Below are 19468 nucleotides of genomic sequence, written 5' to 3'. Positions count from 1 at the left end.
TTACGAGATGATACTCCTGTTGTCAGTCATTTCCTTTATCCATTGTTTGTTTGTTTGTTTGGGATGTTGTCATCTCCTTAGTTAGCAGGAAGTAAAATGTTTTGGCAGCTAAAGTTGCATGCCAACTTCCAGTGTTGAAGGCATTAAAGAACTGTGACTTCTAATATAATCTATTTAAATTGTTAATTTTGACTACGACCTTTTAGTGGATGCAAGTGACTAATTTCTGTTTTCACAATTTCTTCATCTACATAAATTTGCACTATTATTTTACCTTTGAACCACACATGTTGTACTAAACCTTTTAATAAGTAAGCAGGTGAAGTTTAGGATTCAAAAAGGAAATAATGCAAACATTTTCATATCCAAAAGTTAGACTACTACTAACTTCAAACATAAAGAATTTAATTAATATAAGGTATTTCTGTGGGCAATGTTTACTGTAACTTATTTTGCTGGGTCTAACCCCACAGCATTTTTGTTTTGGTTCTTTTTACTCTGTGGAACTTGATGACTCTTGTTTACAACTTTGGAACAAGTCATGTTAAGGAAAATACTTCTGTCTTGTATTTGTTCTCATTTGAACCATGTGAAGAATTTAACATTTTTTCCTCTCATAAATATTTAAACTTATCATGAGTTGAAAGAGAATAACCTTGCAGCTGAGTATCACAAAGATGCTTGAGAAAGTTTTTTTTGGGGGGGACTTCCTCCCAGTCATGAAGTGCATCAAAGAACTTTGAGAGTTGTGATCTGAGCCACTAATGGATGAATGTTGAATGGATATCAGCAAGGCAAAATTCTGTTTTTAAGTTTTGGTGAAAAGGAAGGCATTCATGGAAGGCTTGATTGCCAAGTTCTAGCTGTGCATGGGTAGTAAATGTATCTTGAAGTTATTACTCAGGTGGCTTTCTATATGAGAAAATTCAACTTAAACCTAGTTTAAATGGCAAGTAGCACCTTTAATTAAGATAATGGATCAGGAATAAAAAGAATATGTTTCATTGAGTGGGTTTTCTTCCTCTCCAAGGACTCTCTGAGAGATTTCACTAAACTCTTTCAAGCTGCCTGTTGTTTGATGCCATACCAATTACTTAAATTCTGATGTATTAAAGGAAAACAGAATCAGTCTCCACAAAGTAGGGGTTGGATATCACTGCATAGTGAGGGGACTGTTCTCACTTTGCTTGAATTACCCTAAAAGCAAGTCTTTCCACTACCAGTGTCTCAGATACCTCCTAGTTATCCAACAGGATTGTCTGGCAATTAGTGCAAGCTGGCTGATTATTTTCAGCCTTTGTGAGGGTTGTTTTTGGGGTTTTTTTTATCAAAGTTGTTACAAATAAAGTAATGATCTGTGGAGCCAAACTGCTGCTAAGGGAAGGATTTGAAGTATTTCATTGGGTACTGTGAGGTCCGTAAGTGCTTTAAAAGGGATTTATATTCACACTTATATGTTACAATTTACATTTTAAAAGTAAACTTATGTACAAAGTATGTAACTTTACAAAGGGTGTTTTGCTATGGATTTCATTCATTGCCAGGCATTTTTTCATGCTTGGAATTTTTCTTTTGGCAGCAGTTTCTAACCTGCTTCAAGAACATTGTTTTGTTCAATCTTCAGAGCTTCTCTTGGTGAGGGAGGGGGAAGAAATCCTGATGTATTTGCTATGTGTAACATTCTCATCTAAACCCTGTTTCTGTGACTTCCTCTGAGGCTAAGTAGATGGCTGTATTCCGATGGAAATTAGAACAGATGCTTCTATATTAATCCATCTAAATTTTTCCCATACTAAAGTAGAAATTCTTCTTTTCTTTTCCCTCCCTCCCTCCACCTCCAAATTTTACGTCAGTCCCTACCACAGCTGCTAGCACTCCTGATGCTGTTGACAAATATTTGGAGACACCTGGAGATGAGAATGAACATGCCCATTTCCAGAAAGCCAAGGAGAGGCTTGAAGCTAAGCATCGTGAAAGAATGTCTCAGGTAAGGGAAGATTTCTTTATTCCTAAGTGTGTGAGTTTGTCAAATGATAAGTGATCCTTCATCTTGTTCTTTCCCAAGGCTTAATCCAGGTGCCCTGCCAATTTGCAGTGCTGTAAGCACACCATTTACTACCTTTCTGACTCTTATGTAAGAATTCAGCTGTCTGACTGACACGCATTTGTGGTTGTGTCACCACTGTAATCATAAGTTGCTGCAGTTACTAGAAGGGTTAAAAGAAAGAAAAAACTATTTTAAATGTCTCACATCTTTGTGGGAGAATGTTTCTTTTGTGAGATTGTTCATGTTTCAAAAGTAAAGAACTTGGCCACTGTGTTAATTGTCCTTCCCTTGGAGCAGCTGAGGGAGATGGTGTTTGGCTTTGTTTTCTGTGTGTGCCCTGGAGGTAAGATTGCATATGGTCATCTAATGGTTTTGAGCCTCAAGATAAAGTCAAAGAAAAGAGGAAAAACTGGTGCTTTTGAACTAAAAATCCAAACAGAATGAATCATTTTCTTTCCCTTCAGCCAAAGAGATTTGTGTAGCCTGAAACTGTCCCTGGGTTTTAATCCAGTGAGAGATGAGTTACCCACTCTCTCAGAAACAGGGTTTATAATAGCAATGCCAATAAAAATGGTCACGGTTCTGCTTTAATAACAATAAAGAAAAAACATAGCATGTTTAAAGGAAAGCTCATATGCATATTTCTTGAGAATGAAACAATCACAGTGAAATCAATGTAGTATAATTCAGATGCATTTCATATACCCATGTAGCTAATTTACTGTATTTTTTCATTATGACTTTGTTTCCCTGGTGGGATTTCTGTGTATCTGTCTGTTACTGATACATTATTAGCCTTTAGCTCTGTGTTAAAATGTTATTCCAAAAATGAAAAGAAAATGTTATGAATGAAAATGGAATTATGTTCTTAGTGTACGTCCCTGTCTATTGGCACTGTAGCTGTGTCTGGCACTTTTCTAGTGAATTGGGCAGGGCTTCTTACAAATTGGGCAGGGCTTCTTACCTGAAGCACTCATCCAACTGGTGCAAGCCACATACTGAGAATATGACATGTCATAGATAGGAAGATAGATGCTCCTCATCTGCCTGGGAAGTGTTGAAGCACAAATAATGCCTCTCCTCTTTCAACAGAGAAAATAGAGCCAATTTAATGAACAGGGAATCTGGAGAAGGAAAAAGGCACACAGTCTGCCTAGCTGAGAGAGACCCTGCCTTGGCTACGCATGCAGAGGGTTGGTGGATAATACAGTCACCACCCCATTATTCCTTCCCCTTTTAATAACCTTTTTGTAAAAAATGCTGTTGAGGTGTGTTTCTTGAGAGCGAACGACAGCCAGTGCAGATTTCCTTGGCATAGTCTTGAGATTCTCACTGTGGTTCCACATTTGTCTCCAAAATCCTGGTATGTAAAGGCTAAGATGAGTAATTAGGGGCAGTATTTGGGTGAACTGTGTATTTTCTGTTTTAATATGAGCATCTGGAGGACCCTCTCAACTAAAGGGTGTGATTCAGGGCTTTGAATGAAACTGGAGCTGGTGCGTTCCTAGCCATCTTTCCTGTCAGCACTGAGCACACAGGGGGTGAGGCGAGTCAGCTGCCCCTCTCCTGCAATGTCAGTCTTCCAAAAACAAGTCAAATAAGTAGCTCTGGCCAGTTCAGCAACCTAAGTCGGCCCTGGTAGAAAACAGCATGATAGGTACATTAAAAAAAAAAAAATCATTAAGTTTCCTAAGCTGCTTATGAAATCACATCTTAAAGGACATATGTCTTGAAGTACACAGACCCCCTGCAGAGCTTTGACGATCAGAGTTTACTCATGGAAGGGAAAGCTAATTTTTTAGAAACTTTAAGTTATGATTTGTACAGTATTGAGCTAGTCTCTCCATGTTAACTTGTCAAATATTTAAAAAATAGTAGATGCTATGGGCAAGTAGAAAAGCCAGCTAGTTAACTTATTCACCATTCTCTGTTTCCTCACATGAACATCTATGTCCAATACCACTGGTTTCCTTTTCTGGCAACTTATTTTAAAATGGCTTTTTACATTTTCTTTGAAATCAGGTATGTACTTGATAGAAAACTAAAATATATATGTAGCTGAAAATTAATATGGAGCTCTTACTTGTGTTAAAAAGAATGCTGAATAAGTTAACTCAGTACACCTTTGCTGTCAATGCTTTTCTTGGTAAAAAGAAAAGTTAACAAAGGAGAGTCACTAGCCAAATCTTCCAGCTGCACCAAACTTTTTTTTTATTCAGTCCAGTTCTTTCAAAGCTGAAAAGTGGAGGCTTATAAAGCAGCAGAAATGACCATTTTTCTTTTAATAAAAAGAGAAGAAAAGATCAAGTAATTCTTTAATCTTGATTAATGTCATAATCTGAAAAAGATTGTTTTGTTCACAAAACACAAATAATTTATTTCATTTAATAAAAAGGGTAGTTTTAAAATAGTACTGAGTTTGGTGCTCACCTTATTTTGCAACAGCCAGTTAACTAATAAGAAAATCAGATGCATTCTAGTTGACATGCAAAATGTAATCATATAAGGAGTAGGGAAGTTTATCACTAAACCAGAGTGAAATATTTTAAATCATGTCATCAGGAAAAATGTAAGTATTCTACATATTCTCCTTCTGAGATTCCGTTAATTTACCATTAAATTCTGACAACTTATGTTTCTTTTTCTCTTGTATAAAGATGTTCACATGAGCAGAGACCAAGATTCTGTCAGTGATAGTGTCACATCATAGTTCATGGCTCATGAAAGACTTTTAGTACAGAAGTTTGTTTCTGTGATGACCTGATGCACCTCTGGTTCGGACTCGTTTAAGCCCTTGTGCTCTGAATTGTCTGTCCCTTTAGATTACAGATCATGAAAGTTTTCCTGCACCACACCTGAAGCAACAAGGCTTATAAGCTTTCCTAACTTACAGGAAGCACTGTAAGGAGAATTACATTAACACAAAATTTTAAGCTTTTCCTAAGAATTAATAATACAGCCTCAATAGCAGGAAAACTGCATTTCCATGCAAACAGGGGTAGCCATTTAATGATGCATGTGTAACCTTTAAATGTTTGCTGCTCTCTGAAAGATAACAGGGAGAGGTTATGCTAAGTGATTGCTGGGTGCCGTGGTTCTTGTTCCTTGTTTTGATACAATTCCCCTTTTTATCTTTGTCTTTTCAGTTTGTTAATGCCTTGTACAGCTCCCTTTCTTAGTTCCTACTAGATAGCCTGATAAGCCAGATACTGAACCTTACTCAAGGGAGCAGTATATTTATACATTTCTCTCCTCAGACATCTTGTGACATCCTCACATCTTAAATTTGCTCTTCCTTTGGCTGTCTACAATATTTCTGGAATTGTAGCATATAGAATACTTATGATAGGAACGTAATGATATCTTGTGTCCTAGAATAGTTTTGCTTCTTGGAAGTTTATTTCCAAATCAAACATCTGAAAATACTGACATTCTCAACCTGAGAACCTGAACAGGTCTGGTGTTCGTCCAAGCTTTTTTTTGTTTTGGTCATTGCCTGCCCCTTGTTCCAACATCCTGGATATGTCTTCAGCTGATTTTTAGACACAGTGACACTGTAGAATCACAGAATGGTTTGAATTGGAAGGGAACTTAAAGATCATTTAGTTCCATCCCCCTGCCATTGGCAGGGGCACCTTCCAATACATCAGATTGCTCAAAATCCCATCTAGCCTGGTCTTGAACATTTTTAGGGATGGGGCATCCACAACTTCTCTGGGCAACCTGTGCTAGGGCCTCACCACCCTCACAGTAAAGAATTTCTTCCTAATATTTCATCTAAACTTTCTTTCAGTTCAAAAGTAGGTTTAATCACCTAATCATCCTTATTCACTACATGCCCTTGTGAAAAGTCTCCTCTTCTGCCTTCATGAAGGCCTGTTTTAGACAATGGAGGGCTGCTATAAGGTCTCCTTGAAGTCTTCTCCAGAGTTAATAACCCCAAATCTCTCACCCTGGCCTCACAGAGGAGGTACTCCAATCCTTTATCATCTTCACAGTCCTCCTCTAGACCCACTCAAGCATGCTGGTGTGCATCTTGTGTTGGGCCCCAGAGCTGGATGCAGCCCTGCAGGTGGGGTCTCACCAGAGCAGAGCAGAGGGACAGAATCCCTTCCTCAGCCTGCTGTCCATAGTGCTTTGGATACAGGATACACAGGTCTTCTTGGGCTCTGAGCACACGTGGCTAGCTCATATTTGGTTTTCCATCCACCAGGACACTCAAGTCCTTTTCCCATGGCTTCTCTCATTCTGCTCATTGCTCAGCCTATATTGATTTGGGGATTGCCCCAGCCCAGGTGCAGGAGCACACACGTGGCCCTGCTGAACTTGGACCTGAGGTTTTCCCAGGCCTGCCTATTAAGTCTGTCCAGGTCCCTGTGGATGACATCCCTCCCCTCTAGAGTATCACATCACTGACCTTGGTGTCACCTAGCTGAGATTGCTCTCAGTTCTACTGTCCATGTCCTCAGCAAAGATGTTAAATGTATTCCCTATATTACACCATCTCTACTACTGTGTGTGGGAAGCCTGTTTCCTTCCTTAAAACTGTCCAGTTAATAGGATTACCCTCCTCAGGAGTCTTTGGAGAAGTTTAATGATGTTATTACCAGAAAAAAGGTCAATACTTTAGTGTGGAACAAAAGCCCTTGACAAAGATAGACACTCTTTTGGCAAGACTGTGACCTTCTCACTAAGCCAGCCTTCAGGCAAGTACCTCTGTTGGCCTGATTGTGCTAACCCAAATGTCTGCCATAAATTCTTCTCTTGCATATATGCTTTTGTGCCCTAGTGTAAAAAATGAGAGTGAATTCTGCTGCTTCTATGCATAATGAAATTTTTGTATTTAGCATCTCTTAATAATGAATGACTTTTTCCATACTGCTTCTCCCTCCTGCTGTCCCTTACAGCCCAATTCCAAAAAGCATCTGCCAGCCTTTAAGGCCTGAGTTTTGAAGAAATTTGACCTTGAAATGGCTTGCTACTTATATTTCAATCAGACGTTATTTTCCCTGTACAAAGCCTCCAACCCTTGAAGGGCCCTAGATCTCTGTGTTTTTCATAGGTCTGTGCTGTTAACAGAGAAGTTTATAAGTGTGGAGGCCAAGTTCAGCCTTTTTCTGCATTTGTGTAACTGGGGAATTTTTTCTGCTCCTTGCTCTTTGGGGTCCTCCGTATTGCTATGGCATATTTCTCACTCCCAATTCCCTGAAGTGATGACCTTTGGTCAGGAGTTCCCTGGAGTGGTAGCATGTGGGTGGTAGCATGGCCCATGGATAGCTGTATCTTCAGTTGGTTAGTTCGCACATACAGATGCTCTTAAGCACTGAAGTCTTCTGTGTTACAAAAATCGTCACTTAGGGCACAGCAGTCTTTACAGGAACACTGTTTCTGCCAACAGCCATGTAATTCTGGGTTTTTTTCAAAACTTTTCAGTTTTGTGGCACCATAGCTGAGCTGAGGCCACTGATTTACACCCCTCCCAACTAGCTGTCTAGGCTGTCAGTTTATCATCCTGCCTTCCATGCCTTAAAAGGTTTAAAGAAATAAAACGGACAGAGACAGACCTGGTGTAGCCAAATCACATTACCCACAGTGCTTATTTTTGTCATGCCAATTAGCAGAGGGTTAGTTTGCAGGATAAAGATGGCAAGGGAACTCTTGCTCTGGAAACCATAACTGCTTTTTCAGAGTCAAAAAATTAGGCAAATGTCAGAGGTGTGATTTTAGGACAGAAAAGGAGAAGAGGGAGAAGAAAATCATTAAGTTGCTCATCTTGGCCAATGTTCAGTGATGCTGAGCACATCATTGTAGTTTATGACTTGGCTTAATGCCATAATTTCTCGGCCTTCTGTAAATTCATATTCTGTTGCAATCCTCTCTAATCACAGAAGAGCAAAGAGTACTAACTCTGTGAATAAAGCAGAAAGAACTCTGAATATTCATTCAAATATTGGTTCAAATATTCCCCAGAACAGGATAAAACCCAAACGTGGTTAGATGCTGATACCAAAAAATCAATGTATTTTATTTAAAAGAGGCAAAGAGGCAAAGAGAAAGAAAGAGAAAAGAAAAGAAAGAAAGAAAATTTAAAAAAAAAAAAAAAAGAGGGGGACAGATGGACAGGGAGAGTGACAGAGATGAAGTAGAAGTGTATCACCCCTCCATGGATCCCAGTGATGTCTCATTTTTCCCCTCTGTCTGATCTTCTAGGTGGTGAGGGTCCCCTGCCAAAAAGTATAGAATCCCATGGATTAATATACATTTGGGCAAGTGGGAACACACAGGTACCTCCATGATGGGGGCCAGTTAGACACTGTCCCTTGCAAGACTGTGGATCTATTGCATCATATAGTATCACATGCAGTGCTCTGGTGCAGGGTCTGGGGACTCCTTTGGGGGGTAGTACGAACCGGCTTAACACAGAAGACCAAAGGAAACTTAAGTCTGAATAAAATGGATTGGACCCAGGAAGGTTTGAAATATACCCAAAAATGTGATTGAAACCAAACAAGGTTAGATGTTGTTGCCAAAAAAAAATTTATATATTTTATTTAATAGTAAAAGAGGCAAAGAGAGAGGAAAAAAGAAAGAAAGAAAGAAATAGAAAAAGAGTTGTGCATGGCGGTGAGGGGACTGGGAGAGAGTGACAGGGGTTAGGTAGAAACATACTCCCCTTCCAGGGGTCCCAACAACATCTCGTTCTTCTCCTCCATCTGATCTTCTTGGTGGTGGGGGTCCCCTGCTGCAGTGGTGCTGAAAAGTCTAGAATCCCATGGATTAATATACTTCTGAGCCCGGTGGGAATACCAGGTGCCTCCCCCAAGGGGTTTAGGTTTGACATTGTCCCTTGCAACACTGTTGCATCATATTGCAGTGCCCTGCTGCAGGGTCTGGGGACCCCTTTGGGGGGGGCCTTTGATGGGCCATGACACCCCCTCAGCTGTCTTTCACATGGATGTGGTTTTTCCTGGCCCCTGGGCTCCTCTGCACAGCAGAGGATGGGCATTCATTGCCTCTCACCAGAGACTTTCTCGACATACACCCAAACACCCAAACCCCTCCTGTGTGGAGCCTGGCAGCAGATAAGCCTGGGACTATAGCCTCCATCCCCTGCTAGGCTGGGCCCTGCAGTGGATGCTCTTCCAGATGCTTTGAACAATAGTGTCACTTTTCTTATCTGTGTTCCTTAGGCTGTTTAACTCACAGTTCAGGGTTTGAGTCAGGAGGCCCATTCAGGGTGGGCTTGGGTGGTCTTCTGTGCAGCTATTGTTATGTACTTTTGCTATAATAGGCAAAACTGTAACATTTCAGTCTGATACATCCTGCCACCAGTGGCATGTCAGGTCTCTGGAAAGGTGCTGCCTATGTACACAAATTATTTTCTCAGGCTCCATAGTCATATGGCCTAAGCACAATTAAGAGCTGAATGTTTAATGTGCACTGAATACACTACAGCACTCTGAGAATTAAAAAGTTTTTTCTCGAATACATCACTGAGCTCTAAATTGTAGTGTCAGTTCATGTCATCTAGTCCTGTTTTGTCAGAGAATCAGTAAAATCTCCTGTGCCAAAGTACTACAGTAATAGCATGTGGGGGGCGACCTTTAATTTCAGTGCACTGCCCATCATGCAATCTGTCATTAGTTCCTTGCTACAGCTCCTTGTAAATTTTGTTTTCCTATTGCCTTAAAGCTTGGCTTCAATTTAAACATCAATGGGTATTGTCTGATGAGAAGATAATGTAAACTGAAGAGGCAGTTTTAGGCTGACTATTACATAGGTTGGAGTACAGTTCTTGGGACTCAAATTTCAGCTTACAGTGCCCAGTAAAAGAGTGGGGTGAGATAAAGACCATGATTCTAAGTATTTAATTTCAGGTCTCTGCTTATAACTGCTGCCTAACCATGCCCCTGGTGAAACTGAAAAGCAGGCAGAATAATCTCCCACTTTCAAGTTTTCAGCACCCCATTAGCTTTCCAAAAGATAAGTCTCTATTCTTTTGGGCTGTTATTGAGGCCAGAATCTCTTACAGATAAATAATTTCACTTACTGTGAGTTGATCTGGTTTTACCATGACTGATATACTGCTGTCTTGTCTACTAGGATTTGGGGTGAAAGGGAAGATTAAAACTTCACAGCAAAATCCCATACATTGAGTTGTTTTGGAGTTTTTGGAGCGCAGGTGACAGCCTGCTGGGTAATCCTACAACCCTGTATAGAACTGAGAGGTACTACATTTCAAGGCCTGGGACTTGTAAAAGCCTCTTTTGAGCCCAGGTTTATGTGGGTTCTTTGTTTTAAGGCACAGACTCAGCCAGGTACCCTGAGGCACCACCAGCGCTTTCCAGTCTGTTCATCAAAGACCCTGATTAGCAATGTCTGGTGTGGTGTGTGGAAAACCTGGGAAGCCTGAGACAGGAGGTGAGTGCTGGAGGCTCAACTTGCAAACATGAGACACAGTAGGTCTTATTCCTCCAGCCTTTGGTATTGGTCTTGGTAAAATTTCAGTTGTCTATGTGGACTCTGAGAATTTTTTTTAATTATCTTGACTATTTCTATTAAATGGTGTGGAAGTGTGTGTTTCATTGAGAAGGGAAGGAAAGGAAATGCACATTGTGAATAATTGCTTATAGGTTTATTATTGTGCTAATCCTGCACATAAATAGTCACCTATTTGTGTGCACTTCATTCAGTGGGACCAATTGTTCCTATATAAAATGTATTATCTGAGGAGATTGCTGTCTAGGTGTGAAATGAGTGAAGGCCCTAGGAAAGACCACAGAAAGGTTTCAGATCTCATGGACAACAAGTTAACCCACTCCCTGACTATTGAAATACTACTGCTCTGTGTTACAGGGAGAGGATGCTTCTCACATTGCTGAAAAAAAGCACACCAAAATATCTCTCCTACGTTATTTTTCTGACAGTGTTGTACTTAAGATACATATTCAGTTCTTGGAAGTGTTTCTACAACCCATGTTTCCGGACAAATAGTTGGACTAGCACAAATTACATGTAATTTTTAATCTGCCCTACTCAGGCCAGTGATGCAGCCTGAAAAAATTAAAAGGTTTCACAGTGCCAAAAAAGGTGGCACTATCTGTGGGAGGAAAGGTAGAGATAGTGCTGAAGGCAATCTTACCCCCGATATATTGCACCTGTGTTAATTACCAAAGAGTGGGAACAGCCTTGCCCTCACAGCTGTGGGTGTGATAAAAGAGTGAGTTAAGTGGTAGAGTGGTCAGTTGGAGTCTGTTGGCTGTGCTGTGAGGAGGAAGGGACAGGAGATCATGCAAGGGACAGAAATGCTAAGACGTCACAGGAGGAGCAGATAGGGTTAGGTGGCCGTACTAGGGATGGGAAGGAGCTAGCTGGAACTGGAGAAGGAAGAGAAAGAGCCAAAGCTGTGTGCAGCTGCCTATGGGAGGCTATATAGAAAAGGCATGAGAGGCTTTTAGATATCAAGGTGCTGATGCTTGAAACCTTCTTTGGTGTCAGTTGTACCTCCTCTATCAATGATCCAATTGAAATGAGGTGAAATTTACTCAGTTTGTCCAAGGTTGTATGATAGGTGGAACTGATTTTCTTTCTGTCTGAGATTAAAAAGGGTTTGTGTGTTCACCCATGGAGATCTCCACTTCCTCTGCTTCAGGGCTGGTTAATGTGTTCCTTCTCATCAGGGTTGTGAGAGCTTGGCACAGTGTTCAGACATGCAAGTACTGCTTTTTTATTTAAATTTAATAACAGCCTCTTACCTTCTTAAAATGTTGTAACTGCCTTTTTTTCTAGAGATAGAAGGAGGAGAGGAATGAAAAAATATGACTCTTGGAGCTGCAGTGTTAGGCTGCTGCTAAGCCATGGGACAAGAGAGGAAAATAGGCAAGTCACGCTCCTTGTTTTGTTCATTAGGTCATGAGAGAGTGGGAAGAGGCAGAACGCCAAGCAAAAAATTTGCCAAAGGCTGACAAGAAAGCTGTTATCCAGGTAAAGGAAAATGCAACCGCAACCTTACTATCTGGGTCCCCAGTTAAGATACAAGGGTGCTGGGTGTGATGTAACTTAATAATCTACTTTATGGTGATTTCATGTTGTTCTCTGCTCTTTTTTTTCTTATCTATGCTGATGTCTTCTCTGTTCCTGTTGTGATTGAACTTTTATTCAGCATTTCCAGGAGAAAGTGGAATCACTGGAACAAGAAGCAGCAAATGAAAGACAGCAGCTTGTGGAGACTCACATGGCACGAGTGGAAGCCATGCTGAATGACCGTCGACGCATTGCTCTGGAGAACTACATCACAGCCCTGCAGACTGTCCCACCCAGGGTGAGTGTGATACCACAAGCTCTGCCAGCTGTGTCAAAATATTGTAGTTGTCCTGGGTGAAATGTAGATGTGCCCAGGTGTACTCCAGCTTTGGAGCCAGGAGTGTGCTCACTGTGCAAGAGCTGCAACAGCAGTCAGACAGCTTGCCTAAATGCAGACATAAGCTCCCCATGTGCATACCTGTTGATGGATAGACACATAATAAAGATAGTTAAGCAAATCACGTGGAAGTGATTCGATTGTTAGAAATCGTAGCTGTTCACAGATCCTGCAGAAGGATGGTGTTCCTCGAAGTGATGCACATTAGGATACTTCATCATGACAACATGCATCTTAAAGATATAATGGTTGCAATTTTTTGTTTTGTTTGTTGAATTCTTGAAATATTTGGTGAAGGATCTTGTGAGGATTGGATGACATGAAGCTAGCACACTAGCAATTTGAAGTTGTCTGCTTTGGATGTGATGGCTATTGTTGCGTGTAAACATTTACATTCAGAATGCAGATTGAATGGAATTTAATGACTATATTTCTGATACTTGTTTCAATACTACAATAGCTGGTCAGTGGCCTCCAGAGGAAGAGAATTTGCAAAAAGACTCAGGTGCTAAAACAGAATACCACCTTTATTCAGTTACTCATTTTTCTTTGTGCCAGATCCAAGGATTCTTGGGGTCTGATGCCTTCTGGATCGCAGCTGAGGCCCCCTGGGAGTGCTGGGGCGGGGGGGCGGGGGGGGGCAGCTGGATGTTCCTCTGGTCCAGGGGATTTTCCAGGTGCCTTCTGTCCCATCTGGGGTACCAGAACTGATGTCTAAAGAGGCTGCCTGAAGCAGAGGTTAGCCAGTGTTAAAGGAATAAAGTAGGTATTTATTAAAAGGCCTTTAAAGAATACACATTGGTCCGTGCAAGAGCCTAGCTGTGGCTTGCCCCAAGATGGACAACTGGTCACAAGTTTTCACACTTTTATAAGTTTTGGTCCATTTACATTTTGGGGTTAATTGTCCAATTACACTTCAGGTTATGAAGTCCCATCCTCTCAGATTGCTTTCCTCAATTCACTGTTGTTTATACTTTCTTGGGCCCCAAAGCTGCAATGCTGTCCTTGGTTCTCAGGCTGGAAAAGGATTGTTTTGTCTAACTAAACTGTGAAGAGGACTTATTAATACCTTATGTGAAGCTCAGTCACACACCAGGGCACTACAGAATCTGAAAAATATGAAAGCTGAAACTTAAAGCATCGTGGGAAAGCAGTTAAATTGTTTTATGTATCTCTGGCCTCTTGAACACTTCCTAGATAGAAAAAACATTGTTACTCTGGTGAGTCTTTTAGTGAATTTGACCTCACAGGGTGTTATTATACCAATATAGCCAACATGATGACATCAAATATTTTAAATTTCCTTCTGAGGAGAAACCTGCATATTTGGTGGCCATGGAAAATTAATCGTTTGCTTAGTTCTTTATCATTATCATTGTAATTAAACTTTTTTCTCCACCCCATGGTACAAAACTCTTGCTTTTACTGTGTCTGCCAAGTAAAAGTTAAAATCTTTCACTTAGGTAAAAGTGTTGTGGGGTGACTTCAGGATAGTTGTGTGAAGAGTTTCCATGTATTTTGCAATAGTAATTTGTGGAAAATTAAGCTAGTCAGTGTTCTAATGGTAGAGGATGTTATTTGGCCTGAGTGTGGGTTGCATGTTATGACCTCTGGCCACAGTGAAAGGCTTGAATTCATTAGGAGTCAGATTAGCAAGTTATAAGCTGGGATGCAGCTTCTTTTAAGAAGCTGCAGTCTGTGGCTCAGAACTGAGGTAAGGTGAGTATATGGACTGGCTGCAGGTCACATTAGCTTTCTTGCACTGTGGTAGTTCACCAAAGGCAGGGTTTCACATCTGGCTTTGGAGCCAAACTTTCCTGCTTTGAAGTTCAGCCTTGTACAAGTGTAATTGTCTGAAGAGTACCACAGTAAAATGATTTGATTGCAAGCTGTGTGTGTGTCAAGCTGGTAGCTTGGTTCTGCTGGTATCTGCAGTTGTTGAAGGGTATGATTGGGCCCACACATAACAGCAGAAAGGTCTCTACAGCTGCCAAAATGTGGAATGCAGAGGATACAAAGTAAACTTCAGCTGCAGAACTCTTAAGGGGAAGAAAAGTTAACAGTGACTCTGGGACCAGAAAACCTTGCATTTTGTGCTTGTCTAGCTTGTAGTCAGCTCCCAGGATGTTTAAATTACTGATACATTTCCTGTGTCAGGGGGAGTGCACCAGGCCTGAAAGGTGACATGAGTCCAGTAAAAGTAAGTTTTGAAGGTACTGTTTGGAAGACTGAAGTGCATCCTATATTGAGTATATGTCCTACAAAAGCTAATAAGTCTGGAATGAGTAGGCAGCAAGCATGGAGGTAACATTAGCTCAAGGTGCTACCGGACAGGGACTCATCTCAAAATAACAGGGATGACAGTTTAAAAATAATGTCTTTAAACAAGTCCTTGTTCAGTCTTGTAGATGGTCTTGTCCTTGCCTCAGCGTTTTTTGGTTGTGTGCTCTGTAGCTGATAACAATTGAGGTGTTGAACTGCTGCTCAGGTGCATGCCAAAGCATTTGAAAACACTCACCTTGAATTCAGCAGGATGATTTGTCTGGTTGCATTGAGAGAGATGAGGAGGTTTTGAAGGAACTTAGGAATAAAGAGAGGAGGTATCATCTTTGGAAGGAAGGTCAGGTGTCCCAGGAAATAATTAAGGGGGTTGCTAGGGCATGTAGAAAAAGAATTAGGGAGGCCAAATCTCAGTTAGAACTTAATTTGGCAACTTTTGTGAAAGATAATAAAAAATGTTTTTACAAATATATTAATGACAAAAGGAAGGATGAGAACAACCTCGGTTCTCTACTGGATGCGGGAGGGAATTTAGTGACTGCAGAGGAGAAAGCAGAAGTGCTTTGCCTCAGTCTTTAGTGGGAAGGCAGTTTGTCCTCAGGACACCTGTCCTCCTGGGTTGGTAGATGGTGTCAGGGAGCAGAATGGTTCCCCTGTTAGCCAGGAGGGAGCAGTCAGAGAACTTCTGAGCCGCATGGATGTTCATAAATCTAGGAGACCGAAAGAGATCCATCCCAGGGTGATGAGGGAGTGGACAGATGACCTTGTGAAGCCACTCTCCGTCATTTACCAACAGTCCTGGCTTGCTGGTGAGATTCCAGATGACTCTAAGCTGGCCAGTGTGATGCCCTTTCACAAAAAGAGTGGGAAGGAGGATCCTGGTAATTATAGGCTAGTTAATCTGACCTCAGTACCCAGTACTGAGCAGTTTAAATTGAGTGTCATCATTCAGCACTTACAGGATGGCCAGGGTATCAGACCCAGCCAGCAGGAATTTAGGAGGGGTCGGTCGTGTTTGATCAACCTGATCTCCCTTTATCACCAGGTGACCCACCTGGTGGATGCAGGAAAGGCTGTGGATGTTGTCTTTTTGGACTTCAGCAAGGCCTTTGACACTGTCTCCCACAGCATACTCCTGGAAAAGCTGATAGCCCATGACTTAGACAGGAGCACTCTTTGCTGGGTGAAAAACTGTCTGCATGGCTGGGCCCAGAGAATGGTGCTGCATCCAGCTGGCGGCCAGGCACTGGTGGTGGCCCTCAGGGGTCTGTGCTGGGGCCTGTTCTGTTTATTATTTTTATTGATGACATGGATGAGGGTATTGAGTCTTTCATTAGTAAATTTGCAGATGACACTAAGCTGGGAGCATGTGTTGATCTATTGGAAGGTAGGAGGGCTCTGCAGAGAATGGTCCAACCTGGGATGGTTGGATGAATGGACCGAGTCCAATAAGATGAAGTTTTATAAGTCCAAGTGCTGAGTCCTGCATTTTGGCTGCAATAACCCCGTGCAGTGTTGTAGGCTGGGGATAGTGGGGCTGGACAGTGCCCAGGCAGAAGGGGACCTGGGGGTACTGGTCAATGGTCAACTGAACATGAGCCAGCAGTGTGCCCTGGTGGCCAAAAAGGCCAAGGCATCCTGGCCTCTATGAGGAGTAGTGTGGGCAGTAGGACCAGGGAGGTCATTCTTCCCCTGTGCTTGGCACTGGTGAGGCTGCACCTCGAGTACGGTGTCCAGTACTGGGCCCCTTAGCTTAGGAAGGATGTTGAGTTGCTCAGATGTCTCCAGAGAAGGGCATCAAGGCTGGTGAAGGGCTTTGAACACAAGCCCTATGAGGAATGACTGAGGGAGCTGGGGTTGTTTAGCCTGGCGAAAAGGAGATTCAGGGGTGACCTTACTACTCTCTACAACTTCCTGAGAGGCAGCTGTAAGTCAGGTGGGGGGTGGTCTCTTTCTCCAGGCAGCAGCTGACAGAATGAAAGGACACAATCTGAAGCTGTGCCAAGGGAAATTTAGGCTGGATGTTAGGAAAGAGTTTTTCACGGAAGGAGTAATAAAGTACTGGAATTGTCTGCCTGGGGAGGTGGTGGAATCACTATCCCTGGATGTATTTAGAAAAAAGATTGGGTGTGGCACTTGGTGCCATGGTTTAGTTGAGGTGGGGTTAGGACATGGGTTGGACTTGATGATCTTGAAGGTCTCTTCCAACCTAGTGAGTAGTTCTGTGTATCACCTGGCACAGACACACAAGGATTTCCTGGTCAGCAAGGGCTTCACAAGAACTTCCTAGATCTGGATCACTTGTTAGAGCCATGTCACAAGCTTTTAGGCCACATGAGATCAACAGATCAGAGCTGAAGTGTGTATATGGATAGTTTTAAGACCAAAACACTGAAACTCTTTAGGTTTGTATCCCTACACAGAGTGAGTTTCTAGTGGTTTTTTTCCTGCTTGAGAAAAAGCAATCTCTGCCCCTCTGTGGAAACACTTTGCATTAAATATTCTTTCATTGTCCTAAACTTGAATTATGGATTTCTGCTGCCATAACAGGAAGATTTCTTGGTCAGACATGCTGGAGGAACACATCTCCAGTTCTACTTTATACTGATATGCGTGGGACATTTCTCAGTGTTAGAAAAGGCGCTGAAAGTGGACTTCCAATATACCCAAGTGACTTGTGCTGCTGTTAGTGGTATTTTCCAGATTGTTGTCCTATTAACAAATCTACTTGTAAAGTCTCATTCACACATTCCAGTGAACACAAGCACACTATGTAAAAACAAAAGCTATTCCCTTCTGGATTAGACATGATGCTTAACTTAGAATATTTCTTGAAAAAAAAATGAAAGTTAATCCTTTTCTGTCTAGTCTGCCCTAGTCTGTTACCTTGGTGTGTCTTGGGGGCAAGAAAAGTTGAATTATCAGTTAAATTTTCTGTCTTCAAATTTTTCATCTTGTTGTTGAGCTTTCTGGTCTTCTAGCCTTCATTTTGATAAAGCTGTACAGTTGACATTTCAGTTGTTAGGCTATTACCACAAGGTTGTGAGGATTACTCACTTTCCAGCATTTGTCCACAGTTTCTAGCAACTTCATCTGAGAGTACTTGGCTTTGGGGATTTGGAGACATCCTCATGAATGAATTTTCAGCAATGGATACACTAAGTTTAATTCTCTGGCAGGATATGCCTTCTATCTCTAGAGATAGAATCACATCTGTATTTCTGTCTGACATATCTTTTCCAAGTAACCTTTGGTTTACTTTCCTCAGACATTTTTGAATCTGTTGTTTCTCTTAAACTGAAGAGATTCTGAAATCTTTGGACTTCATCTCTTAGTATTCACCTCTTGTGTAACTGTTAAATCAGTTTAGGCTCTGTATTTGTCCATGAATCTAAGTCTTCTTAAAGCTTCACCTTCACCCGCAGTTCTTCCTGCCTTGGAAAGCTGTTCACAGAGCTTCTGACACTTACTTTGTCACTTCCACACCCTCTTCCCTGTGTCACTGTCAGTGCCTAGACAAGCTCTTTACCACTTCTGTTCATTCTTTAATCTGCCCCACAGTAAGGTCATCTTTCTATTACTTCTTGCTACTCAGCAGCTTCAAATAGAATGCACAAGCCCAGCACCACAAGTGGGAATGGAGAGAAGGGGACTGCATTTCCAGAATCCATTATAATCTTAGAGCTGAAGGTGGGTGTCTTAGCTGGATGATGGAAAACACTTTCTGTTTTGGCACTGTATTATTTGCAGAGCAGGGGAGTACATAGGAATACATGTCTTAGCCTTCAGTGCTCTGCCATCACTGTGTATATTTTCAAGTTCCCTTCAGCTGCTGGTCTTTTCTTTCTTTGTATTCATTTATATGCCTAAAGGTGTATATCTAGTAGGTTTTACTAATTAATATTACTTGCAATAGACTTGACATTTTTGCAAAATCTGGTATCTAAGCTGAGAAACTTAAGAAAATTGGGCAGATGTCTTTTTTTTCTTATGGGTTTTCAGTTAGTTGTGTGTTCTGGATGTGTATGTTCTGTGCCTCAGCTCAGTGGTTCTTTTCCTCTATTTTCTCCTTTGATGGCATAGCTATAGTGGCAGGGCAGGAACATTGTGATTTTTTTTCCTTAAGTTTTGCATTTAAGTGTAGGGATTGGTTATTCATAGAAACATAGAAAGTCTGAACACTCTCCTCAGGAACATTTATCTACTGCCTCCAACTACTGTTTAATGGTGCATCCTGATGGTGTTCAGTTAAGAGGATGTTCCTTATAGTAGTCAGAATTGCCTTCAGAAGATAATACCAAGGGCCTTTGGCTTGGGATACATCTCCAGTGCAAGAAACGAAAACATGTCATTCTAAACTGATGGTTTTTTGTTCTTTTTCTTCCTTGTAGCCTCGTCACGTATTCAACATGCTGAAAAAGTATGTCCGTGCTGAGCAGAAAGACAGACAGCACACTCTCAAACACTTTGAACACGTCCGCATGGTAGACCCAAAGAAAGCTGCCCAAATCAGATCTCAGGTAATCCCCCCTGACGGTTAGTGAGGTCATGTTAGTTCATAACTATTGTGAAATTTCTGTCAACCTATTTTTTATAAAATACCCAACTACTTTCTGTGGACAGCTTTAAATGCAATCAAAAATAATCTGTTTTCTATCAGAAGATTAAGGCAAAGTGATATAGTAATGTGGGTATGGTTTTTCTTCTGAGAACTGAAGACA

General features: G+C 41.4%; 1 protein-coding gene across 8 annotated transcripts in view; it reads left to right on the top strand.

Moving 5' to 3' along the window:
• APP (amyloid beta precursor protein) overlaps positions 1-19468 on the top strand; it is a 228305-nt gene that overhangs the window by 159055 nt on the left and 49782 nt on the right. For all 8 annotated transcript variants that reach the window (XM_066208645.1, XM_066208622.1, XM_066208658.1 and 5 more), the window contains 4 exons: positions 1854-1987; positions 11957-12031; positions 12210-12368; positions 19139-19267. In XM_066208645.1, coding sequence (XP_066064742.1) covers positions 1854-1987; positions 11957-12031; positions 12210-12368; positions 19139-19267 — 497 coding nt within the window. The remainder of the gene's footprint in view (positions 1-1853; positions 1988-11956; positions 12032-12209; positions 12369-19138; positions 19268-19468) is intronic.

The sequence above is a fragment of the Chamaea fasciata genome, unplaced genomic scaffold, assembly GCF_029207755.1.
Source record: "Chamaea fasciata isolate MVZ Bird 193981 ecotype frontalis unplaced genomic scaffold, bChaFas1.0.hap1 SCAF_2, whole genome shotgun sequence".
In the NCBI taxonomy this organism is placed as follows: Eukaryota; Metazoa; Chordata; class Aves; order Passeriformes; family Sylviidae; genus Chamaea; species Chamaea fasciata.
This window is presented reverse-complemented; position numbering and strand designations above follow the sequence as displayed.